We start from the raw sequence: 26,432 nt of genomic DNA, 5'->3' as shown, positions 1-26,432 counted from the left end.
ATGGAAAACAATTAGCCCAATTACCAAGTGTAAGCATGAAATCATGAAGGTGGACCTATTAATTAATGAGGAGCCCCCATTTCCCGGTAACGGTCTGCCTGAGGTGCAGCGAGGCAGGGAGCAAACAATTGAAAAGACTGATGAATAAATTAAGGCGGAGAACAAGTGGCTGCCTGACCCAGTTCTGTTTGCCTTGTGGGAATCTAAGCTGTGCTGAGCTCTAGTCTGCTCATCTTCCTCTTGCAGTGGTGGAGAGATGAGAAGAGAACACTGTCTTTCATGAAGCTATTCCATCGAAACCTCACATTTAACACATCAATTTACATGACCAAATGGTGGAAATAGTACTTATTTATAATATTCTGTTATGTTTTTTAGTATATGGGCACAACAGCTTATGAAGTCTGTGCTTTCACTGCATTTAAAATCCCATTTCACATTAGCCCAATGCTATGGTAGCCTGTATGGCATAATATGCATATCTTCACTTTATTGACAGGGCCTTATTTGGTCATTTTACCTGTTTTGTACAAGGAAGTCCACCAGGTGCAGTGAGGTCTGGTCGGCGGTGCGCACAGAGTAGTGGAGCGCAGTCTCTCCGGCCTCCTGAAGGGGGCGATCACACACAACAAAAACATGAGACTTTCTACATGGGGAGAACAGCAGGCAGCATCCATTCTACACTCTCTCTCAGCATTTAAAGAGGCTGCAGTCAACAAAATGGCTCCTAAAAATAGCTTGTCCCCCCCCCCCTATGAACAAAGGCCACCACCACCACCTCACTGGTCGTGATTGAACTCACACTTGCCGAGATAATCAGCCATCAAGTCGTTGAGATCTTCCTTGGTGGGTGTATCCTTCAAACATTATGCATGTCATTGCGTGTCTCCTTGTGTCTCCTCTAATTGAAAATGACTGGTAGTTACATCGCTGATTTATCTCTGCGAGTCCCAAGTATGGAGACTTATTGGGAAGAGTGTGCACACAGTGACACACGCAATACCAATTACTATGAGTCAACCAGAGAAGCAGGGTATCCGTTTGGGAAGAGGGAGGGGCTACTTTGTCATGTATTCCTGTCACACCCTCACTGTCTGCGGCTCTGGGTCCTGAGTGGCGCAGTGGTCTAAGGCACTGCATCGCAGTGCTAACTGTGCCACTAGAGATCCTGGTTTGAATCCAGGCTCTGTCGCAGCCGGCCGTGACCGGGAGACTCATGGGCGGCGTACAATTGGCCCAGCGTCGTCCAGGGTAGGGGAGGGAATGGCCGGCAGGGATGTAGCTCAGTTGATAGAGCATGGCGTTTGCAACGCCAGGGTTGTGGGTTCGTTTCCCACCGGGGGCCAGTATAAAAAATAAAAAATATTTAAAAAAAAGAATGTATTCACTAACTGTAAGTCGCTCTGGATAAGAGCGTCTGCTAAATGACTAAAATGTAAAATGTAAATGATATGTGCTGTCTGCTGGGGACACTCAACCAGCATCCCAAAAGGAACCATATTATAATGCACTACTTTTGACCAGAGCCCTGGGATGCAGCCTCTCACAGCCAGGATTGCATTAGATATCAGTGAGTCAGCCTGGGCTAGAAGCTCTGCCTGCTTTCAAACAGAGTCAGTGACTCATCCCTGGCCACTATTCCCTATGGACTACTTCTGAGAGCACACTGCAGTGCTACGTGGTTCAACGTTTAGTGGGTGGCAGTAGTGATAGCTTAACTGAGTCACTTTTCTCGTTTGGGCATTGTTGTCTTGTCCAACATTGCCCAGTAGTAAAAACTCTGTTTTTCTCTGTGGACTGTTCATTACTTTGCCCATGTACAGTACAGCCTCCTTACAGACTCAGTAGAACCTAGTATTTCCCTATGAAACAGTACACTTCTGCTCATATTGTAAAACCAGACCCCCCATACCAGATCAGGGCCCATATTCATCAAAGCGTCAGGGTATGAATGCTGACTTAGGATCAGTTTTAACTTTTGGATCATAATGAATAAGATTACAAGGACAGGGGGACCTGATCCTACACCAGCAATCCTATGAGATGCTTTATGAATATGGGCCCTGATCAGGTGAGATGAGATAATAATACAGTCCAGGGCCTGTGACATCAGAGGTCAGACTCACTTGTCCACCCTCGGGCAGTGGCTCCATTAGCTCCACCCCCTCAGCATACACCTGGATGAGAGACAGCAGGTCCCTGGACTTGACCGCCTCACACAGCTCAATGGTCTTAGCTGCCGAGGAGGTACAGGTCTTCCGTGCAAACTTGTGGTCCACATACTTAGCATTGATGAACTCCTTCCTCACTGTCCTGTAGGAGGGAGAGAGGCGGGAGAATAAGGAGATGGTTGTGTGGATAGTTTTTCCTATAGAGATCCTTTCATTCAGTTTCTAGCATGAACGTTTTCCTGACCAAGATGGCTGATTTTTAGTCATGTTGCTAGGATGCCAATGTCCATTCTAGTGTTCTATTTATTTGTGGCTTTTCCTGCCAGACACATCTACCTGCATAAGCTCAAACATACACCTGATTATGCTTCCAGTGATGTCAAGTGATAAGTGAAAGTGAGGTAACATTTCTATGGAGTTTCTAAGAAGTTCATGTAGTTGTTGATGACGCTGAGTACTTACATGTCACTTGAAGGAGTGGGTTTCGGTGAGGGACAAGGAAGGTTCCCCTCCATTATTTCATTGAAACTACTGTTCCCTACGTTCTTAGCCAGCTGTGAAGGACATATCAAGTCTCATATGAATGTCAAGATGCTCGTTAGAAACACTTTGCTCTAATTGCCATCATAACAATCACGGCGTAATCAAGATTTATTTATTTATATCCTGTTTTTGAATCTATTTTGCATGTTGATCTACTGTGAAAATAACTCAATATAATGTTCACCAAATGTATTTCTTTTTTCACTCACCAAGAGTTCAGAGGTGCCTAGCTTATCTAGCTCCATGGATTGGATGCGTGAGATGTGAACTCCCATCTCCCGGTGGATGCCAGAGCACTCGATGCAGGTCAGGATGCCCAGGTTAGTGGACAGCCATTTTGGATCTAAGGGCACAGACAACATTACAATATACTCAGGTTAGAGAGCAGCCATTTTGTGGCGCATTGGCTTGCGGAGAGGCGTCTTGGCTACAAAACCACAAAAATCTGTCTGGAATTCACAGTTTAGTGCACAGCTGTTTTGGCTCCAAATATAACATTATGTTTTTTCAAAGTACTACCACAAATATACAATTTACAATTGAAATCCAGAACGATAATGCTGAACACAAGGGGGTTTAATTTTCCATCTGAACACTTGCATTGTGCCGTGTTTGTATTCACTGACAATGTATAAGCTGACAATTTGTTTCATGGTCGTATTCACTAGGCACCAAACGAAAGAAACCTGACTGAAACAGGGAGGGACAAACTGAATGTATAAGAAATGTTTGTTGCAAAACGTTTTGCTACGGTGTGCACTAGTGAATACAACCCAGGTCCACCATCACATCAACGTGAGCAGCGGCAATGCACAGCACACACCACTAGAGGGCCTCGGCAGCATCAGACCCACCAACCACACCGACTGGACTACCAGAGCCCAGCAACTAGAAAACATTGCATCATTCTGTGTCAAACTGAATGCCTGTACATGCTCTGACAGCAGAGCCATGTGGTGGAAGGCTAGAGAGGCTTTGGGCTCTTCACTGTAAACTGCTACAGTGACTGACACCACAGCCAAGCATGAGTGATGCAATTTAAGGAGGCTTAAACCCAGCCTGATATCAAGCCTGAGAGCCCTACGCAGCTACGCAGATGTAAACACACTATCTTTACAGATGGCTGAGTGCTGTTAGCTGTTAGGCTAACTAGCGTGTCTGGATTTGACAGGTCTGTGCCGGACGGACTCGGGTGGAATGGTTTCAGAGGCGGCCAAACACCAATGAGTCACATGCAGGATGGCAATAGAGGCAATAGATGACCATAGAGAAGACAGGAAGCTCAGGGTGGGGTGAGAGCTCTAGAGCTGCAAAATATTTGGCACTAATACTCCTCTAGAGAGCTGTATTTTAGACAGGATCAGCCGAAGGAGCACCCTAAATAAGCCTGCAGTACACTAGCACATTATCAACGTGTTAAATAAACTCACTCCATAGAGGGGAAATCAGCTAAACTGTGTCTGTGTGTATGAATTATGTAACATAATGACGTTGTCGCAACAAACCGGTATTTTTTTATTCGCTAGCGGCCTGCACTCTCCTCAGTGCTCTCTGTGTGTTTATGCTGACAGTGTGTGTGTGTATTGGGGGAGTCAGAGGGCCAGGGTGTCTCTGCTTGGGGAGTGCTGAGTCTCTGTTTTTACAGCAGGGGAGGATCAAGTCAGAGGGCCAGAAAGGACCAACACCACTGTTACATCCTGAATACAGAGAAGGCTCCTGGTGCTGCTTTGCTGCTTGTTTGGTTAACGGTGACATTGCAGGAGGGCTGCATAGAATATCCCTAACTACTGAGGGAGATGGGGAGCAGCCATGACAGTGCAGAAGAGTGGATCAATGTTGGGCTGAGCAGGGATTTCTGAGGGACAACCTTGATGATGGTTGGGGATGTGTGAGTTCTATAGGGATGTGTGAGTTCTATGGGGATGTGTGAGTTCTATTGGGATGTGTGAGTTCTATGGGGATGTGTGAGTTCTATGGGGATGTGTGAGTTCTATGGGGATGTGTGAGTTCTATTGGGATGTGTGAGTTCTATGGGGATGTGTGAGTTCTATTGGGATGTGTGAGTTCTATTGGGATGTGTGAGTTCTATGGGGATGTGTGAGTTCTATGGGGATGTGTGAGTTCTATGGGGATGTGTGAGTTCTATAGGGATGTGTGAGTTCTATGGGGATGTGTGAGTTCTATGGGGATGTGTGAGTTATATGGGGATGTGTGAGTTCTATGGGGATGTGTGAGTTCTATAGGGATGTGTGAGTTCTATTGGGATGAGTGAGTTCAAGGGCGAGATAAAATGCTGAAGCAAAGGTGTCGTTGTCTTCTCCCATGACAAGGTGAATGGTGAGTAAGCTCAAAGTAGTGGTATAGTGGACAATCTAGAATGTGAGAGTCCCTTGGAAAACCATAGAGGTTGTGTATGTCCCAGGAACCACACACACGTGCACCCATAGATGTCATACTATATGTACCTGCAGCGCCACAGTCACAGCAGACTTCATTGCCAGGCATGCGCAGCACCTCCTCTATGATGGCTTTGGTCAGGTCCTCCAGGCCATCCTCTCCTCCTACTCCGTCCTCTTCTCCGCGGAAGGCCATGTTCAGAGCTTCCTCCTTACTGTTGGATAGCACAGAGATCCAGCTACACACGACACAGAGACAATAGAGAAAACAAGTTATTACAAAGCAAGGGTGTTTTCAACATGTACAAGCATTGAACTACATAAAGAAGTATGTATCATAAGATCTCTGTGTATAAGCCTCTTAGGTAGAGAATTTTAGCAAAGGGAACCACAATGGAAATTAGTCTCTTTATCCTTGACAATTTTGGTATTTGTGTCTGTTGCCATTTTATGTATTTTGAATGGTCAAATCAAATCACATCAGATGGGACAACTCCAACTCCATCTGACGCTATCTATATCTATACTCTATGTATTAATATAACTGTATACTGCGTTACATTGACATCTTGACAGCTACTTTGCATTCACCCTACCTGGGACCTACATTTGCCTACAGTGTCAACCACATACTGTAGTGTACTGTACAATACACAACCCTATCTAACCAGCCAGCAGCCCCAGATACCCTCTCATGACATTCAAACCAACACATCTGGACAATCGCCACGCACACACGCATGAATTAGCAGGAAGTAACTGCCAATCAAACATGAGTCGGTGGCTACTGTTGTTCAGCACAGAACAGTACAGCACAGCTCACTCTGCCATTAGACTGCTAGTTAGACTAGCACAGGACACAGCACAGGTGAGTGCGAGTGAGCGAGTGAGAAATAACAAGAAATTAGACAACGGTATGCAGAGATATGTGTGTCTTTAAGGGTGAGCGTAATGCAGGGATGCTATATTGTCAAGTGATAAATGTTTTAATCCAAACACTCGCATGAAGCGACTTCATCACTGTATGGTCTGCCTCAGCTGGAAGTGCGTGACAGCACAGAGCTTAGAGTGTGGAGTCAGCATTTGTGTGTGTGTGTGCATGAGTGTGCATGTGTGTTCCCTAGTTACAGATACTTTATGAACTCACTGACATCAGGGCCCGCAGCTGAGATGTGGCTGTGTCCCAAATGGCACCCTATTCCCTATGAAGTGCACTACTTTTAACCAGAGCCCTATGAGCCCTGGTGAAAAGTACACTCTTAGAAAAAAGGTGCTAAGTGGAACCATACAGATTTCTTTGGTTTTTCCCCATAGGGTAACCCTTGTTGGTGCTGGGTAGAACCCTTTGCAGTAGGGTTCTTCAAATAACCCCCTGTATATGGTTCTACCTAGAACCCTCTATGAAGGGTTCTACCAAGAACCATTTTACCAGCTAAAGGTTATTCCCAGAATCGTCTGTAAAAGTTTCTACCGAGAACCATTTTATCTTTGGAGGGTTCTTCCTAGAACCGTCTATGAACGGTTCCACCAGCCTTATTAGCCTTTAAAATGTTATTATTTATGACAATACATTACATATATCATAAAGCCTTTATTTGAGGGCCTAATTATACCCTAACACAGTGGTGTTAGGAATTTTCGGGTTTACAAGACACATCAGGCCTGCAAGTCACATTATGCTGGCTTGCAAAGTGATGTGTAATTCTATTGGAATCCAGCCAGAGTTAGGATATCCAACAAGTGGAATTGTTAATCACCTACAACCTACATTCAGAATGACTGTCAGGGTAGGGAAGAGTGAATACTGAGACTACCTCAATCATCTAAACTGGAACAACCATCTCAGTAACAGGTGCAATAAATCCAATTACTGTCTGTTATTTATATTTGTGTAGCATACAATTAATCAACCAAGCAATGTACATGCAAAAACACAGATATTACAGTAAAACAAACAATTCTGAAAATCTCCCTGCAATAGAGCATGCTGGGAAATATTATATATCGTTCTATGTAGAACCCTTCTTGCCTTCCAAAGAATCATCAAAGAACCCTTTCTTCCAAAAACTGTTCTTAGGATGTTAAAGGTTCTAGGTAGAACCCTTTGCCTTACAAAGAACTCTTGTCCGTAGATAGTACGTATAAGCTGGAAGTAGAGGCCTAAGCATTGTCGTTCACTAATTTACCCCAAGTAGGGAAAGGATGGCGGGGTTGAAAAGTAATAAAGGGGAGTATATATATAAAAAACATGGGGGAAGTGATGCAGACAATTACATTGATGGAAGTTACAATCTATCTGCAATATTAAGCTGATCTACCCCCCCCAAAAAAAAATATAAAAAATAATAAATAAAAAAAGAACCCTTGTCTTCCAAAAAGGGTTCTTCTGATCAAAACAGTTCTTGGTAGAACCCTATCCCTCCCCAAAGAACCCTTTTGGAACCCTTTTTTCTAAGAGTGTAGTGCACTACATAGGGAATATGGTGCCATTTGGGATGTATCCTAAAGCAAGGCCGATTGTGTCTCAGTATAATGAAAGTTGCAATATGTAACTTTTTGGGCTACCTGACCAAATTCTCATGGAAATGTGAGTTATAGATCTGTCATTCTCATTGAAAGCAAGTCTAAGAAGTGGTAGATCTGTTCTAAGTGCGCTATTTCTATGCTTCCCGTGCTTAAGTTTCATTTTTGCGTTTAGCTGCCCCCCCTCTTGACAGCGGAGAAAAAAGTTGTAGTATTAATTTCCTGCAGTTCTACACATTTTGCCATAGGGCGCAGAGAAAATGTTGCAGTTTTATAACTCATTTAATGCAATTCTACTCATCTACTCATTAGCAGTTTTACAGCTTATTTCCTACAATTCTACACATTTTGACATAGGGTGGAGAGTAATGTTTGCAGTTTTTAATATGATATCTGAGTGAGAGTGACTAACAAAATCAATGGGGGCCCACGGTCGGTAATTCGACCATGATTACTACAAGTTTAGATAGCTGTCCGTTAGACTAATTTACCAACCTTTTTTGCTGACATGGGCTAATTGAGTAGGTGTCAGTGACCGACATAACAATATAAATACTGCTGATCCACAACCAAATTTCGAAATTGCATCTTGTGTATTCTACTACAATTGTATTTATCAGCGGGCCAACGCCAGTTGCCCATCCCTGGGTTACAGTGACCTGAATAACAACTACAGATCCCACAGATACAGGTGGATACCCTTACCGCTGCTAGCACCTAGCAGTCCTCTCTCTCTTAGGGATAAAAATACCCTCATTGTCAATGGAGCATGAACACTAGACAAAACCTCTAAACGTTTTTCATTAAAGAAAACGGTGTCTTTCTTTGTTAAACCTCACTGATCTTGTCTTTCACACTCATACATTATCAGGGCAAGGTTCATTGCTTCAGCGTGCATTACTTTAGGGCTGGCACGGTAATTGTATAACCCCCCCGTATGCAATCCCCCCCAGCAGCAGCACATGCAGTCAGGAGCAGAGGAGAGGAGAAAATGTGCGTCCTTATTTGTAAAAATGTTTTTCTATTCAAACGATTATAACGGTGACTGTGTGACTTGGCTGACAAATAACCGTCACCCAAAATTCCATCACAGTCCTATCTTACTTTGTACCTGCCTTTGGAGTTGGATACTAATAGTAGTTGGATGTTTATAATGTGGTGATTGTGATGATACACTTACATGACAAACTCCTGTTCATCCTCAGCCTGGAAGTGATATGTCCGGTTATCTGTGGCCAGAGAGAAGATTAGACGGGAATGTGATCTCTCAGACCCAGCAGACACTGTGTAATCATGTAATATAATATACCCCTGTTGAGATGCATGTTGGGTAATTCACAAGCACAGCGTGTTTCAGGCATTGTCATGACACCATTCTAACAGGAAGCCAGAAAATAGAGTTTGTGTCAAAGAGCTACTGGCGGCCTGTGGCACAAAATGATCTCTTCGACGCTTCCTGTTTCTGAATGCCCATATAAGGTAATATAAGGCCCCATCTCTCACAGCCCATCTCACACCCATGGTAACTACTGTGTTGGTGTGGGGGGTTACAGGAAGAGGTACTTACGGGAAATGAGGTCGAAGCACTTCCTGTCCTCAGCGCAGGGCTTGACTTGGCAGGTGAGCAGGTTAAGTTTCACAGGCTGCCTGTTGGACTGCACAAACACACAGAGACAGACGACTTAGCTATTTGATAGAAATTCTGAAAATGAGTCTGTACATCAACCAGTATTGGTCCTATGAAACTAACGCTACAAGCCTACCTGACTCTGGATGGTCCCGTGTGGCTCAGCTGGTAGAGCATGGCACTTGCAACGCAGAGTTGTGGGTTCGATTCCCAAGGGGGACCAGTACGAACAAATATGAAAATGTATGCACTCACTACTGTAAGTCGCTCTGGATAAAAGCGTCTGGTAAATGATGGGCTGGGGTGGTAAAGTAACAGGTCAATTAATCTGTTGATGTAAGGCATTGTGGGTAATGTCCTTTTGTCTAGACTGAATAAAGAAATCACTTTCGACACCTTGTAGGGTCCATGCCCCGACGAATTCAGCCAGTTCTGAGGGCAAAAGGGGAAGGTGTTCCACATAGGGAATAGAGTGCGATTTGGGACGCAGCCTGAACACTAGACTTAACAGTGTATGTAGCTAGCCTAGGGAGAATCCCAGGTATTCCCTCAGTACTGTGTCTGTCTGTGGTCCAGGCATCACCACTTTGGCTTGGCTTCAGTTACAATACCCACTGTAATAATATGATAATACCAGTGTGCCCAGTTGGCACGTGTGTAGACTGGGCACTGCATTGTGACTGTGCCCGGGCATGCGGGCAGTGGGGATGGTGAGAGGTGTTAACAAAACGTTAACGGGCTGTGATGAGCCCTGTGGTGAGGCTGCCAGGCTGGCACAGGAGCTGATGGGTAATAAACATGGAGCGGAACGGAGGGTGGAAATATGTGTGGAAATGAGGATCGATTAGTCACATTTGGGGGAGTTCACCACAATCTAGAGTTGCAATAAGAAAAACAGGGGCAAGCTAGTGTGTGTGTGTGTGCTCTCTCACACTGTCACAAGCCGGGCTTGAACTCCGGTCTCAGATGTGGAGAGCTGGGGGTTCTACCCCTTAGCCACAGAGGAGGTGTTGTAGGACCCAAATGAAACACCCAAGGCAATACTCCAGGCAAGTAGTTTAATGTACCAAAACAGGAGGCAAAACAAAACAACTCCACGAGGGGAGAAAAACAAACTAAAGATAACTTCGAACAGCTTACTAGGACAGACACGGTGGGACAAAGCAGGAGACACATAGCCAGGACTCAATAACCAAGTGAGAAACAAGGGGAAAACACACAGCTAACATACACAAGGGGAAATAAGGCACAGGTGACCTGGATCAAGCTAATTAGGACACGAGGAGGAACTAAGGCAGAGGGGAACACAGATGACCTCTAGAGGCCCGGAGACAAACAGGAGGCAGGAAGCTGACACACACGAGGAAGAACTAAGGCAGAGGGGAACACAGATGACCTCTAGAGGCCCGGAGACAAACAGGAGGCAGGAAGCTGACAGGACCCCCTCCTCTAGGAACGACTCCTGACGTTCCTTCCAGAACACCCTGGCCTCAGGGTGCGAAAATCTCGGATCAACCCTGGGTCCAGGATGTCCCTGGCTGGAACCCAGGAGCGCTCCTCCGGCCCGTAGCCCTCCCAGTCCACCAGATACTGCAGAGAGTTCTGGACCCTCCGGGAGTCCAGTATCCGGCGGACTGTGTAGGCTGGCTGGCCGTCAATGATCCTGGGAGGTGGCGGGGGTCTGCGTGGGGGGGCAAAGGGAGAAGACAAGACAGGTTTAATAAGTGAAACATGGAAAGTGGGGTTAATTCTAAGGGAGCGAGGGAGAACCAAACGATAAGACACAGGGTTAACTTTTCTAGCTATGCGGAAAGGGCCGATGTACTTCTGGGAAAGCTTCTTGGATTCGACCCGGAGGGGCAGGTTCTTAGTGGCCAACCAAACTCTCTGACCCGCTCGGAAACTAGGGGCCGTCCGGCGGTGGCGATTAGCCTGACTTTGGTATCTCTGGGAGGTCCGAAGGAGGGTACGCCTGGCCTTCTTCCAGGTCCGCCTACAGCGTTGGACAAAGCGCTGGGCCGAGGGAACACCAACTTGCGCCTCCTCCTCTGGAAATAATGGAGGGTTGTAACCGAACTGGCATTCGAAGGGGGACAATCCGGTGGCTGAGGACTGGAGGGTGTTGTGGGCATATTCAGCCCAAATGATATAGGTGGCCCAAGACGTGGGATTACTGGCCGCCATACACCGCAGGGTGGTCTCCAGATCCTGATTAATCCGTTCCGTTTGGCCATTAGACTCAGGATGGAACCCCGACGAAAGGCTGGCTGTGGCCCCAACAAGCCTGCAGAAGGCCCCCCAAAACCGGGACGAGAATTGGGGACCTCGGTCAGAGACCACGTCCAGGGGAATACCAAATATCCGGAAGACATGGTTCATGAGGAGCTCAGCAGTCTCCTTAGCTGAGGGCAGCTTGGGCAGGGGAATAAACCGGGCAGCCTTAGAGAACCGGTCTACCACCACTAGGATGACGGTGTTGCCCTGGGATAGAGGAAGTCCCGTAACAAAGTCCAGAGAAAGGTGTGACCATGGCCTTCGAGGAACAGGTAAGGGATGGAGCAGTCCCTGGGGGTCGCTGGCGTGTCGACTTTCCCTGGTTGCACACAGGGCAGGCCTCAACATAGACCTGCACGTCCTTCTTGATGGACGGCCACCAAAACCGCCGTCGGAGGAATTCCAGTGTGCGAGCACTGCCTGGATGGCATGTCAAGGGCGACTCATGACCCCACTGCAAGACGCGGGCCCGAACAGAGAGAGGAACGTACAGGCGACCGGCAGGACCACCGCCTGGATCGGGCTCATGGACAAGGGCTTCTCGTACCCCTCTTTCTAGTTCCCACTGAAGAGGTGCGACGATCCTAGACCTCGGAATAATCGATGCCAAGGGCTTCTCTTGTACCTCGGGAGAATAGACTCGAGACAGGGCATCCGGCTTGACGTTCTTGGTGCCAGGTCGGTAAGACAGGAGGAACTGGAATCGATTAAAGAAAAGGGACCATCGTGCTTGCCGAGGGTTCATCCGCTTAGCCTGTTGGAGATATTCCAGGTTCTTGTGGTCTGTGAGAACCTGGAAAGGGTGCTGAGCCCCCTCAAGCCAATGGCGCCACTCTTCCAAGGCCAGTTTTACCGCAAGCAACTCTAGATCCCCCACGTGGTAGTTGCGCTCGGCCTCAGACAGGCGGCGAGACATGAAGGCACAAGGGTGTAATCTCCCATCCTCACCCCTCTGTGACAGGACGGCTCCCACCCCCACCTCTGAGGCGTCCACCTCCACCACGAAAGGTCTTTCTGGGTCAGGGGTCACCAGAATCGGAGCAGAAGTGAAGTGGCGCTTGAGATCCTCGAAGGCCCCTGCTGCTTCCGGACCCCAGTGAATCTTGGTCCCTCCTCCCTTGGTAAGCGTCGTCAAGGGGGCTACCACCGAGCTGAAATTCTTAATGAACTTCTGATAGAAGTTAGAAAAGCCAATGAACCGTTGAACCTCCTTGACCGTGGCAGGTGTGGGCCAATCGTGGACCGCCTTGACCTTCTTGGGATCCATCTCTAGGTGCCCGGGAGTGACAATAAACCCGAGAAACTGAGTCTGAGAAACATGAAATTCACACTTCTCAGGCTTAACGTAGAGGTGATTGTCAAGGAGCCTCTGGAGAACCCTGCTAACATGCCCCTCATGCTCCTTCAGTGACCTCGAGAAGATGAGGATATCGTCCAGGTACACGAAGACGAACAGATTAAGCATATCCCGGAGAACATCATTAATCAGGGCTTGGAATACTGCGGGGGCATTGGTGAGCCCGAACGGCATCACCCGATATTCATAGTGCCCCGTGGGCGTGTTGAACGCCGTCTTCCATTCGTCTCCTTGCCGGATCCGCACGAGATGGTAAGCATTGCGGAGATCCAGCTTAGTAAAAATGGAAGCCCCTTGAAGCAGCTCAAAAGCAGTGGCCATGAGAGGAAGGGGGGTATCGATTCCGAACCGTGATCTTGTTGAGTCCCCGGTAATCAATACAAGGCCTAAGACCCCGTCTTTCTTTTCAACAAAAAGAAGCCCGCCCCAGCCGGGGAAGTAGAGGCATAGATGAGGCCGGCTGCCAAGGACTCCTTAATGTAGGTGTCCATAGCTGCGTGCTCGGGGAGGACAAGGAAAAGATCCGACCTCTAGGAGGGCAGCACCCAGGGAGTAGATCAATGGCACAGTCATACGTGCGATGAGGCGGTAAGGAAGTAGCCCGGGCCTTGCTGAACACTGCCTTGAACCGATGGTAAACACTGGGGACTCGGGAGACGTCAACAGACTCTTGAAACTGGGTACTAGGGGCTGAGGGACTCTGAAGCATGCAGGTGAGTTGGCAAGTGGGACCCCAGCTTAGAATGGTGCCAGTAGGCCAGTCGATCTGGGGATTATGTCTGCATAGCCAAGGGTGACCCAGGATAATAGGATACTCGGGAGAGTCAATGAGATAGAAGGTCTCCTCCTGCTGGTGTTGAGAGATGGTAAGTCGCAGGGACTGAGTCGCCTCTGTAACCTTTCCTGGTTCCAGAGGTCTGCCATCCAAGGCTGTAACTGCCTGGGGTTGAGGAAGTAGTTGGGTAGGGATCTTAAGTTCCTTAGCCAAGGTTACATCCAGGAAATCACCTGCGGCACCGGAATCGATCATAGCCTGGACCCGATGCTGGTGGCCCTCCCAGGACAGAGTGGCTGGAATAGCCAGGACAGCGTTAGTAGGAGGCGCTCTAATTCTCCCCATCACAGCCCTCCTGTAGCTGGGCGGGGACAGGCGTTTCCAGCTCGGGGCAAGTGGAGCGGAAGTGGCCGGCAACCCCGCAGTAGAGGCACCGACGCTCCCTCATGCGACGTTCCCCTTTCGTTGGGAGAAAGCCTGGAACGGCCTAACTGCATGCTCTCCGGAGAATCCTGGAGCAGTTCAGGAGCCGGGGAGGCTCTGAATGACGGAGTCCAAACAGGAGAAACAGAGCTGCTCAGAGGAACTTGGGACTGAGACACCTGACGGCGAGCCGTTCTCCGCTCTCTTAGACGATTGTCCAGGCGGATGGCCAAGGCTATGAGGGACTCGAGATCTCCAGCTGGTTCTCGGGTGGCTAACTCATCTTGAAGGGGCTCAGATAACCCTCCCTGAAAGCAGACCCTCAGCGCTTCATCATTCCATCCGCTCCTTGCTGCTATGGTCCGGAAATCAATGGCAAAATCTGCCGTGCTTCGGGGCCCTGACGGAGAGACAGTAGGCGCTTGGAAGCCTCCCGTCCACTGACAGGATGATCGAACACCCGCTTGAACTCTTCTACAAATGCAGCGTGGGAGTCACAACAGGCCTCCTGGGACTGCCACACCGCAGAGGCCCAGGCGAGCGCCTTGTCTGAAAGAAGGGTAATGATGTAGGCAATCTTGGAACGGTCTGTGGGAAAACTTGAGGGTTGGAGCTCGAAGGTGAGGGAGCATTGGGTGAGGAAACCCTGGCAAGAGCTTGGATCCCCAGAAAAGGGCTTGGGAGGTGGTAGTCGGGGCTCCGCCAACCGAGAAGGCCTGTCGTCACTGGGGGGTGACCTGGGGGAAGGGAGAGGACCAGGGAGGCGTTCAAAACGCTGGCGGAGGGAACTCATCATTTCGGCCAGGAGTTGAGAATGACTAGCCATCAGCTCCTCTTGTCGGCTGAGAACGGCTTCATGGCGCTGGAAAGAAGCCTCATGTCGAGTGATCACCGCCAACAGGTCCTGGGAACTGAGTGTTTCTGGGTCCATGATTGACTTGGTTATTCTGTCACAAGCCGGGCTTGAACTCCGGTCTCAGATGTGGAGAGCTGGGGGTTCTACCCCTTAGCCACAGAGGAGGTGTTGTAGGACCCAAATGAAACACCCAAGGCAATACTCCAGGCAAGTAGATTTAATGTACCAAAACAGGAGGCAAAACAAAACAACTCCACGAGGGGAGAAAAACAAACTAAAGATAACTTCGAACAGCTTACTAGGACAGACACGGTGGGACAAAGCAGGAGACACATAGCCAGGACTCAATAACCAAGTGAGAAACAAGGGGAAAACACACAGCTAACATACACAAGGGGAAATAAGGCACAGGTGACCTGGATCAAGCTAATTAGGACACACGAGGAGGAACTAAGGCAGAGGGGAACACAGATGACCTCTAGAGGCCCGGAGACAAACAGGAGGCAGGAAGCTGACACACACGAGGAAGAACTAAGGCAGAGGGGAACACAGATGACCTCTAGAGGCCCGGAGACAAACAGGAGGCAGGAAGCTGACACGCACACTCTTGTGTGCATGCATGTGTCTGTGTATCTATCACAGCCTTGCTTATTGTACTAGCTCTCAGCAGCACAGTGCACGGGGGGGGCTAAGGGGTTGCCTTGGTAACCCACCCATGTTGATTCCTCTCTGCCAACTGCCAGATTGATAGTGCCCTACACAGCTTCCTTCCTACTGGATGTTGGCTTTGATCTAACCTCGACAGGAATGTGTAAGGGTGCTCAAATGTGTTTGTGTGTATGTGTGTGTGGGTTGGTTCTGCTACCCTTGTGGGGACCTACAATCCCCAAAGGTCCCCACAAGGATAGTAAAACAAAGAAAATTCTCCCTCATGGGGACATTTCCCACATCCCTATGAGGTCAAAGGCTATTTTAAGCTTAGGAGTTAGGTTTAGGGTTAGGGTTATAATTAGGTTTAGGGTTTGGGTTAGGTGTTAAGGAAAATTGTAGGTCCCCACGAGGATAGAAGAACATAATGTGTGTGTGTGTGTGTTTGTGTTTGTGTTTGCCACTCACCGTAGCATGAGAGATAGTGAGCATGCCACCCTTCACTGAACACTTCCTCCTCTGCCACACCTTCCTCAGCCTGCAGGAAGACAACAACACCAAGTCACAACGAAAGATCAGAAAAAGGCTCTTCATGTCTGTGTATGTTCAGTACTGTTCAGTGTATGTGTGTGTGTGTGACCTACCCATCACTCTTCTTCATCAGGTAGCCTTTCTTCTCACAGCCAAACTCTTTGTTGCCCTGCAACTGGTGCATACTGTAACCCCCCTGCTTACTCTGGGAGTCCTGTAGCAACACACACACAGTGTTTAGACACAGAAAACACAGCAACTCACCACACATAACCAACCAAATATACCTCTTACAGAGAGTGCAGGCCAGGGTCGTGTGTGTGTGTGTGTTTGTGACCCACATGGCCTTTCTTATTTCTTGGGTCGCACTTGATGTTCAAAGGATCATGGTGTACATCCCAAATGGCACCCAACTCTCCATTTATGCCACTACTTTACACAAGGGCTCTGATCAAAAGAAGTACAATATATAGAGAGTAGGGAGCCATTTGGGAGGCACACATGTTCCAACACACTATCAGATGAAAAACACAGCAAGTTTCTAATGTAAAAACACAGTGGAGGGCATGCTCTTCAAAATCTGTCAGAAGCATGCTAACACTTACTCTTCTAGACTTGAGTCCAGACAAGCAGCGAGTAGAGAGGGAAATAGAGAGAGAGCGTGTGAAAGAAGCCGCTCCGGTAAAGTTGTGAGTGAGAGTGCCTGCATGCATAGAGTGTAGGTGTTAGTGTTGCACGGTTAATACGAGTGAGTGAGTTAGTGCGTGAGTGAGTGAGTGACAGCATTTGTGTGTGGGTGTTCTAAACCAGAGGATGTTTAGTGTGAATCATAGGTTCTGTCCCAAATGGCAGCCTGTTCCCTATATAGTGCACTACTTTTGCCCATAGGGCTCAGGGCTCTGGTCAAAAGTAGTGCCCTATGTAAGGAATAGCATGCCATTTGGGACGCAGCCAGATAGTTGTAGCTGTGTTGATACGGCAGGCCAGTCCATCTCACTATTACAGTAGCAACACGCAAAACACAGTTAGCAGCTAGCATTCACTAAAAGTGAGTGTGAGACTGAGTGAGAAACCACATTGATGTATGCGGCAGTTGTGACCAGTGAGTGCTCAGAAAGCCTTTTTTATCTCAATATCAAACATTTCTGGGTAACAATGAAGTACCTTACTGTGATTGTTTTCAATTAAAATGGTCAAAAAGAAACAAAAATAGCTTCTTAGCAAAGAGCAATTTCTCAAGCAAGAATTTTGCTAGGACTGTCTGGGAGTGGTCTGAGTGGGGAGGGGGAAACTGAAAACTAGCTGTTATTGGCAGGGAGGTTTGAAACCAGGTAGGCCAAAACTCCATCCCTCCAAAAAAGGCTGAAAATTCAGGCAGTGTTGGTCCACATCACCAACAAACTATCATGGTCCAAACACACCAAGACAGTCGTGAAGAGGGCACGACAACACCTTTTCCCCCTCAGGAGACTGAAAAGATTTGGCATGGGTCCCCAGATCCTCAAAAAGTTCTACAGCTGCACCATCGAGAGCATCCTGACCGGTTGCTTCACCGCCTGGTATGGCAACTGCTCGGCATCCAACCGTAATGCGCTACAGAGGGTAGTTACCAGCCAAGGCCTCACTCTGCACTACAGGAGACTAGCTAGTAGCTACACCTGCCATAGGGTCAAAGGTTAGGGGTGAGTCTACTGCTGCGGTCAGATTTTCTACCAAACATTGATTTGGTGCACGCATGGCTGGAGGGAGTTTCCACTATTTTCCTAACACCAGTTTATTCCATTTCAATCCATTAGGGGGAGCGTACAAGTGCACACTTCAGGAGAAGGGTAGAGAATTGGAATGCCACTTATATGTTTGTCAACTCTGGTCTGCTTGGGCCCACTTGGCCCTGTTTGGCCCAATTTGGACTAGATTGTTCTGTTTCTGCCTACCTCCTTCTGGTCCAGCTGAAGGGAGGACTTGATCAGGTCTCTAAGAGCAGTCAGCTGTTTTTTCTCCTCATCCTGGGTCTGCTTTATCTGAGAACATACACAGGGTGAGATAAGAGAGACAAACAAACAAACACACACAGGAATGCATGCGCACACACACAAACACACACACACACACACCCTCACTCACTCACTCACTCACTCACTCAATCAGTCTAGATAACATGTCAGACTGCAGAGTAGCAGTAATCAGATAGAGAGAAGCCTGTGGGTGAGTATTTACATTGTAGAGGTCAGCAGCCAGCTTCTCAATGTACTGCTTCAGTTTATCCGCCGTCTTCAAGCCATCTTGGAAGAAGCTGCAAGAGAATACAGCACAGATATTAGAATTCCATTGAGATTTTCATTTTAATTCCAATGAAAGTGAAACGAAGGGCAGTCATTTGGTGGAGCATAGCATCTTTTACATCATTTAGAAATGTCAAGTGTCCTAGACTTATATGGCCATGAGGAAGGTCAAAATGAATAGAGGGGTGACTGAGAATGAGACTGATGCAGTGGGATATGTATAATGTATAGCCCTGCTTGGCCCTCTGGCTTTTGGCATAGAGATCTCTCTCTCTCTGGCTGTGTCCAGAGTGGAATGCTAAGCACATCCTGTCATCCATTATGGATCTGCCAGTGCCAGTGGCATCTACCTGAATGCAGCATCCTCTCATCTCCACTAACAACCCTTCTATCCCCCTCTCTCTCTCTCTACCCCCTCTCTCTCCGTCTCTCTCCTACCCTCCAGGTATCCATCAGCTCCCTCAGCCCACTCATTCTACTGAAACTCCCAATGTTCTATAAGGCATGTCTCTACACTGTGATAGTCATAGTCTTGGGTTGAGTAGATAACCAGAAAACTGCATTGTTTTGTTTCCCCAATGTTATGACACAATCAAATAGCAAAACTGAGGCTGTCAGGGCTGTCGGTGACACAGCGTTGGGCTCAAGCCCTGGCACAGGGGGCGCCCATTATTTACCCACAAACCCCCACGGCTGTCACACCGCATCGTCATGAAGGGTCATGCATATTTATGAGAGCTAGAAATTACTTTGCAACCCTCCCTACCCAAGACTGGTGAATCATGCATCACCATCACCCCATTCAAGAGAGAGGGATGGAGGGAGGGGGGTTGAGAGGGAGCGAGATGAAGACACAGGGAGAGAGAATGAAAGAAAGAGAGGGAAAGCGAGAGAGAGCAAAGAGCAATCATGGCGAGACATATATAGCTAGTCGTGAGAGTACACAGTGACATAATTCCCTCCGAAAAAGTGTGTTTGCCACCAATTAGACACATCTCAGTAGATGTGTTTGGGGGACTCTCACACTATGGTAAATGAGGGAGATACTGCGGTGCTGTTTATTTACTTGCATTGTGTGTGGTAATACTTGATGAGGTTCTGTACTGTTTACTTACTTGCATTGTGCGTGGTAATACTTGATGAGGTTCTGGAGAAGGTCCACTCCCTTCTTGGTCTTGATCTCGTTGACTTTGATCAGGTACTGTAGAGAAAACAAGTGGTGGTCTGTGAAAACTGACATCAAATAGAATACTCTGTTACATGATTTTGGAAATGCAATATGGAGTATTACCACGCTTATACATAGTGGTGATACATTAAACCAGGGGTGGACAATCACTGAAGGCTGAGTGTGGGCAAGGCTTTTGTTCGAGCCAAGCAGAAATACATGTGATTATACTAATCAAGGTCTTATTTGAAATCTATCATTTATTTGAAGGATATCATTTATGAACCAGTAAATCGTCATGTTACTGCTATGCCTTAACAAAAGTCTGCACCCACCCACACCAACCCTCTGCTGGAAGAATTGTCCACCCCTGCATTAAACCACAATAAAACACTATTTGTTTGTGTCAAATATGTCTTCTGAACACTTATAATAATCCTATCAGAATGCCCATACGATAGAGGTTCTGAGCCTCTGATTCATGATACCAACACAGCATGGAGTCTGTGGGAGCCGAAAAAACTAACGTCTAAACGTCACTGAAAAGAATGCCAATATACAGATGTAGGATCTTAATTTGAGCCAGTTTGAAAATAATCCTGCAGCAACAGGAAATGTGAATTATTATGTGGATTATAATTAATGGACATTTTTTGTAGGGGTTGATACTTTCTTCGTTAGGGCAAATCAAGTCTGACATTTTAAAGTGGGAAATTTTTTTAGAAGCCTTTTTAAACCTCGAATACACTACAAGTTTGCATTTCCTGCTGTGCAGGAACATTCTCAGCAACAAAAGAGTGATCAAATTAAGATCCTACATCTGTAGAATATCATTAGTAAATTGTAAACTGTGTTTGAAATGGATAACTAGAATTGTGTTTTTCATTTATTTTTCAGAAACCACTCCGCCCTCCAAATTAGCAAACTCCTCTGACAAATTCATGCCCAGCGAACAAATGAATAAAACATCATCTTAATCTGAGTTTATCCCATGGCGTGCCAATCTAGAACAGCTTGTGAAGAATCACTGCTAAGGACCATTTTCAGCTCCGCACACAGAGGACATTTAATCTATTCCAGAAAGCCCTTCTGAGGCACCTCCTATCCCCCAAAGCTTCTCTGCTGCATTGCTTACCATGTGATCCTCTGTGTATGTGTGTGTGTGTGTGTGTGTGTGCGCGCATGTGTGTGCTCCCCTGAAACCAAACACACAGTCACACGTATATTGCTTTTGTCTGTCTGAGTGTGTGCGACTCAGAGATCATCCACTTTTTGTCTGTGCTGTCTGTGCTGTGGGGTGGGTTTAGTGTGTGTTGTGAATGCCTGTTGGTGCCTGTGTGTTATTGGGCTTGTGTCCACACAATGCTAGCAATGTTATCAATATATAATTATAATAATATATGCCATTTAGCAGACACTTTTATCCAAAGCGACTTAGTCATGCATGCATACATTTTACGTCAGTCATGCTTATAGGGTCGGCTATTCTTCCTGACAATATGACTTGAGCAGGAAAAACTTGAGGCCCTAGTTATAAACTCTGGGCCACTCTAGCACTACACTGGAAGCAATATCAACAATCCACAATAACAACAACACAGTGAATGAGATCACCCTAAAAACCCAAAAGAAACAAAACACCCCCCTTTCGCTGTACACAGAAATAGAGGTTGATGGGTTGAGCTACTCCATAACTGCTCCAATTAGAATCCCACAGTGAAGCACTAAGTTAATATGTAAATTGTCAGTACCGTTATGCCAAGTGAGCAAATAATCTGCAGATAAAGAGGGAGAGAGGAGTAGGCGTTTACACCCACCGGGAGGCAGCTCGTTGGCACAGCTGAGCGCATCGCTCTAACAGTTTGTTATTTTGCTCTGCCTTTTATATGGAGGATTGAAGCATAGAAATACAATATGATATAGTTTTTTGTGTCATTTTGGGGATATGTGTAACTAGTTTATAGCATCATCATTTATAGAACAGAGGTTGGCACGTATGCCCATTTTATTTTGTCCTCTTAGGTTTGGCCTGGGGTGGCAGGGCCCTGTCAGTGCCCAATCAGTGCCCACTAGTCTGTGCCCAATGCCCACTTCTAACCTCACACATCTGGAGTTGGAAGAGACGGCGTTCCTTCTCCATCTCCTCAGCAATCTCAGCGCCTGTTATCTCCGTACGAATCATCCCGTGCTGCTTGGCATGTTCCCTCTTCTCCTTCTCGATCTTTGTACTGAAATCAGACAGACAGACAGACAGTGTTAGTGAAACCAGACAAGACAGGCAAGAAGGAAGGAAGGAAGGAAGGAAGGAAGGAAGGAAGGAAGGAAGGAAGGAAGGAAGGAAGACAGACAGACAGACAGACAGACAGACAACCAGTGTTAAAGACAGACACTGTTAAATAAATCCATGACCTCACATTTAAATCAGATGGAATTCTCAGCATTAAAGAGAGCTTTCACAAGGCGGAACATTCCACTTAAATTATTGTTGTAATATATAGTACATCAGTTCTGATATTTTAATGACACCAAAAACAACTGTATGTATCACACAAGCAGACATAACCATATACAGTGCCTTCGGAAAATATTCAGACTCCTTGACTTTTCCACATTTTGTTACGTTACAGCCTTATTCTAACATTGATTAAATAAATACAAATCCTCAGCAATCTACACACAATACCCCATAATAACAAAGTGAAAACAGGTTTTTAGAAATGTATGCAAATTTAAAAAGAATTACAGAATACCTTATTTACATAAGTATTCAGACCGTTTGCTATGAAACTCGAAAATTGAGCTCAGGTGCATCCTGTTGCCATTGATCATCCTTGAGATGTTTCTACAACTTGATTGGAGTCCACCTGTGGTAAATTCAATTGATTGGACATGATTTGGAAAGGCACACACATGTCTATATAAGGTCCCACAGTTTACAGAGCATGTCAGAGCAAAAACCAAGCCATGAGGTTGAAGGAATTGTCCATAGAGCTCTGAGACAAGATTGTGTCAAGGCACAGATCTGGGGAAGGGTACCAAAACATTTCTGCAGCATTGAAGGTCCCCAAGAACACAGTGGCCTCCATCATTCTTAAATGGAAGAAGTTTGGAACCACCAAGACTCTTCCTAGAGCTGGCCGCCCGGCCAAACTGAGCAATCGGGGGAGAAGGGCCTTGGTCAGGGAGGTGACCAAGAACTTGATGGTCACTCTGACAAAGCTCTAGAGTTTCTCTGTGGAGATGGGAGAACCGTCCAGAAGGACAACCATCTCTGCAGCACTCCACCAATCAGGCCTTTATGGTAGAGTGGCCAGACGGAAGCCACTCCTCAGTAAAAGGCACATGACAGCCCGCTTGGAGTTTGCCAAAAGGCACCTAAAGACTCTCAGACCATGATAAACAAGATTCTCTGGGCTGATGAAACCAAGATTGAACTCTTTGGTCTGAATGCCAAGCGTCACGTCTGGAGGAAACCTGCCACCATCCCCACGGTGAAGCATGGTGGCAACATCATGCTGTGGGGATGTTTTTCAGCGGCAGGGACTGGGAGACTAGTCAGGATCGAGGCAAAGATGAACGGAGCAAAGTACAGAGAGATCCTTGATGAAAACCTGCTCCAGAGCGCTCAGGACCTCAGACTGGGGGCGAAGGTTCACCTTCCAACAGGACAACGACCCTAAGCACACAGCCAAGACAACGCAGGAGTGGCTTCGGGACAAATCTCTGAATGTCCTTGAGTGTCCCAGTCAGAGCCGGACTTGAACCCGATCGAACATCTCTGGAGAGGCCTGAAAATAGCTGTGCAGCGATGCTCTCCATCCAACCTGACAGAGCTTGAGAGGATCTGCAGAGAAGAATGGGAGAAACTCCCCGAATACAGGTGTGCCAAGCTTGTAGCGTCATACCCAAGAAGACTTGAGGCTGTATTCGCTACCAAAGGTGCTTCAACAAAGTACTGAGTAAAGGGTCTGAAATTAGCAAACATTTATAAAAACCTGTTTTTGCTTTGTCATTATGGGGTATTGTGTGTAGATTGATGAGGGAAAAAACAATTTAATCAATTTTAGAATAAGGCTTTAACCTAACAAGATGTGGAGAAGGCACTGTATAGTGCAAACCTCAAGTGTCCCAACACAGCTATTTACATGCACACATTTATTAACACACTTACAACTTAGCTTCATAATCCTTCCAGGCTTTGTCAAAGGGCTTCTTTATATCCTGACAGAAAGGGGAGAACAAAGTATCAGTAATCAGCAGCAAACAGGTCAATCTGGAATCTCACAGTACAGTGTTGACTCTGAGCATTCTCTCTCTCCAACACAGCCCCACATATGGCTGGCAAAATTACCGTATAATCGCATAACCGACGATTAGTGCTTTTTGAGGTCAGTTCGGTTTCGGTTCGTGTGAAATCGCCAGTTGGTAACCCATCCCTTATGGGATTAATTGATACATAAACAAACATTACAATAATTCACTGTGATTATTCAGTGATAATTATTCTTCCGGTGTTCTCTGCAGTGCATAAAGAGTGAAAAAAATAAAAAATAAAAGAACACAAATAAAATAAATCGAAATCAATATATAATAGTAATTAAGGTTATCCAAACAATAATTATATCCCTAGAGCAGTATAAAAATATACATACATACATATAGACAAATAAATACAGAAAAATGAAACAGAAGGCATTTGAACCCAGTCTGGCAGAAAGAGACAAGCCTCTACACAATCTATATACACACGTACCATTTACCACATAGACGCTAAATATTTTTATAATTTAATTATAGGTAGCCCTTTTTCTTTTATTTCAGGCTTTATCTAAATATTCCGCAAAAGAAAATACAAAATGGACAAAAAACCATTTTAGTTTCTCCTCATCGCTCAGCCACATCATGCCAGGGTATATCTAGTGTGCTTTCTGGAATAAGAGCAAGCGTATATCGTGGAAGAAAGGGCAACAGAGGATAAAATGAGTTTCATTCTCTATTTCTTCGAGGTCACAATAGTTACATAGTCTTTCCTCTTCCATTTCACCACAATAACAACCTGTTTCAATACGCAGGGGCAATATCCCTGATCTTACTTGTGCACATAGTGATCTCTTGCTTTTAGGTAGGTTGTACATAACGAATTCACCCTTAATCAAACAAAAGGTTTTCAATTTGGGTTTATGATTAATCTCCTCCACCCATTTAAAAAACATAATATCTATGACTCCCTTAATTTGGTTTTCGTACAGATGTTCACAGTCAGACTGTTGGAAAAGGTCAGACATTTCAGTTGCCCAGGCTCCCGCTATGGATAGATCCCATTGAAAAACTTTACTGGCTATTCTGGCAATTCATCAACACAGAATAAAACAATTAATAAAAGTCCCATGATGGTAGTGACTGCCCATGACTGCTTATCACTTACTAACCATCAGTTATTCACATTACCTTACTTTAATAAAATATTTCAGTTGTTGTGTATATTACATTTGTTTTATTTGATGACATTATTATTTAATTCCAAGTCATCATCTCATCTCTATAGAGCTGCTGCCTATGCTGTCTGACAAAATCACTATTTTTGTAGTTCTTCAAAGTAAATAAGGCATACTTTTATGACTGCTGAATACCAACTATCAATCACTTAGATCATGTATTTTCAGGTACAGATACCTCACGAAGAAACTGCTCTCTATATATCCCCTCTTGATAGCGCATTCTTCCATCTCTTACGTAGCAGCCGTAAAAGAAACACAGACCGGACAAGTTTAGCCACGCAATGGATTATGGTCATTGTAGTTAGATTAGAGCAGAAAACTTGATAATTATATAGAATATTGGCCTGTTGGAAACTACAACTCTCTACTACATCGCACAGTTCGGGCATGATCTGATTTTATCTCTAGAGAAACTGCAATGTGCGCGTTGAGCTCACAGGAGAAAAAACAGAACAAAATAGAATTCAAATAATTGAACCGACGTCGGTCAATGAGTTGGTTAAAAAAATAAAAATAACCGACATTTCAGTTAATCACTCAGCATTAACGGTTAGGAATGAAGACCGTCATGAAAATAAAATAACCATCATAACTGTCTTTTTGTGTGTGTGGAACGAACAGCTGACTGACAATGGGACGGCCGGGCATTGACATGGACTCCTAACAACGTGATGAAACTTTGTTGCTCCTTGCTGAAAGAAGCAAGGTGTGTGAACCTCTAACCCTGGCAATTTGACTGGGTACACTCGCAATGGCCGCCTGGTATTGTGATACAATAATTTCCATTGTAATGTAAAATGTTCATTCAAATTATGTTAACTGATGTGGCTCATGCAATGGAATGTATTTTTTGTAATGTGAAGCAAAACAGACGGGGTTGGTTTAGAATCAAAGGATTGTTGTTCATGTAAACTATAATTGCTCTCCAAATCTTTATTGAAAACATAAATAGATTTGCACAATGACCACTTGTTGTGTCTCAAATACATCGTTACAGTTGTTGGTTAGCTAGCTTGCGAATTTTTGCCATATTAGCATAGACGTGACAAGAGTCAAAACACCTTAAAACAAGACATGGTATCAATAACAAAATAAAACGAGCTGAAACGAGTCACCTACGATTCCCCACATGGCAGCTTCTTGACATTGTTGCTAGCTATCTGACCGTCCAGAATCATAACAACACACGGCCCTCTGCCCCATCAACCCGCGTGCATTGTTTTTGTGATGTTGTCAGCTAACCCGTCTATTGATGGGTACACTTCCTGTTTTATCTTGCTTTGCTTCTATGCGTACACTCGCAATGGCCGCCAGTCCACTCGTTATGCCATCATTGACTTGAATGGAGACGCCCATTCTA

At 45.9% G+C, this 26,432-nt stretch overlaps 1 protein-coding gene across 6 annotated transcripts in view; it reads right to left on the bottom strand.

Moving 5' to 3' along the window:
- Positions 1 to 26,432, bottom strand: part of asap1b (ArfGAP with SH3 domain, ankyrin repeat and PH domain 1b) — an 86,246-nt gene that overhangs the window by 25,729 nt on the left and 34,085 nt on the right. For 4 of the 6 annotated variants that reach the window (XM_041881214.2, XM_041881216.2, XM_041881217.2 and 1 more), the window contains exons 7-21: positions 23,746 to 23,795; positions 21,673 to 21,802; positions 19,522 to 19,607; positions 18,342 to 18,417; positions 18,059 to 18,145; positions 16,730 to 16,738; positions 16,238 to 16,338; positions 16,062 to 16,131; positions 9,201 to 9,288; positions 8,814 to 8,862; positions 5,180 to 5,349; positions 2,924 to 3,057; positions 2,634 to 2,725; positions 2,127 to 2,313; positions 521 to 606 (exon numbers count right to left, since the gene is read on the bottom strand). In XM_041881214.2, the coding sequence (XP_041737148.1) occupies positions 521 to 606; positions 2,127 to 2,313; positions 2,634 to 2,725; positions 2,924 to 3,057; positions 5,180 to 5,349; positions 8,814 to 8,862; positions 9,201 to 9,288; positions 16,062 to 16,131; positions 16,238 to 16,338; positions 16,730 to 16,738; positions 18,059 to 18,145; positions 18,342 to 18,417; positions 19,522 to 19,607; positions 21,673 to 21,802; positions 23,746 to 23,795 (1,415 nt within the window). The remainder of the gene's footprint in view (positions 1 to 520; positions 607 to 2,126; positions 2,314 to 2,633; positions 2,726 to 2,923; positions 3,058 to 5,179; positions 5,350 to 8,813; positions 8,863 to 9,200; positions 9,289 to 16,061; positions 16,132 to 16,237; positions 16,339 to 16,729; positions 16,739 to 18,058; positions 18,146 to 18,341; positions 18,418 to 19,521; positions 19,608 to 21,672; positions 21,803 to 23,745; positions 23,796 to 26,432) is intronic. The other 2 variants (XM_041881215.2, XM_041881219.2) reach the window with 1 other exon arrangement.

Source organism: Coregonus clupeaformis, chromosome 7 (assembly GCF_020615455.1).
Source record: "Coregonus clupeaformis isolate EN_2021a chromosome 7, ASM2061545v1, whole genome shotgun sequence".
NCBI classification, from domain to species: Eukaryota; Metazoa; Chordata; class Actinopteri; order Salmoniformes; family Salmonidae; genus Coregonus; species Coregonus clupeaformis.
This window is presented reverse-complemented; position numbering and strand designations above follow the sequence as displayed.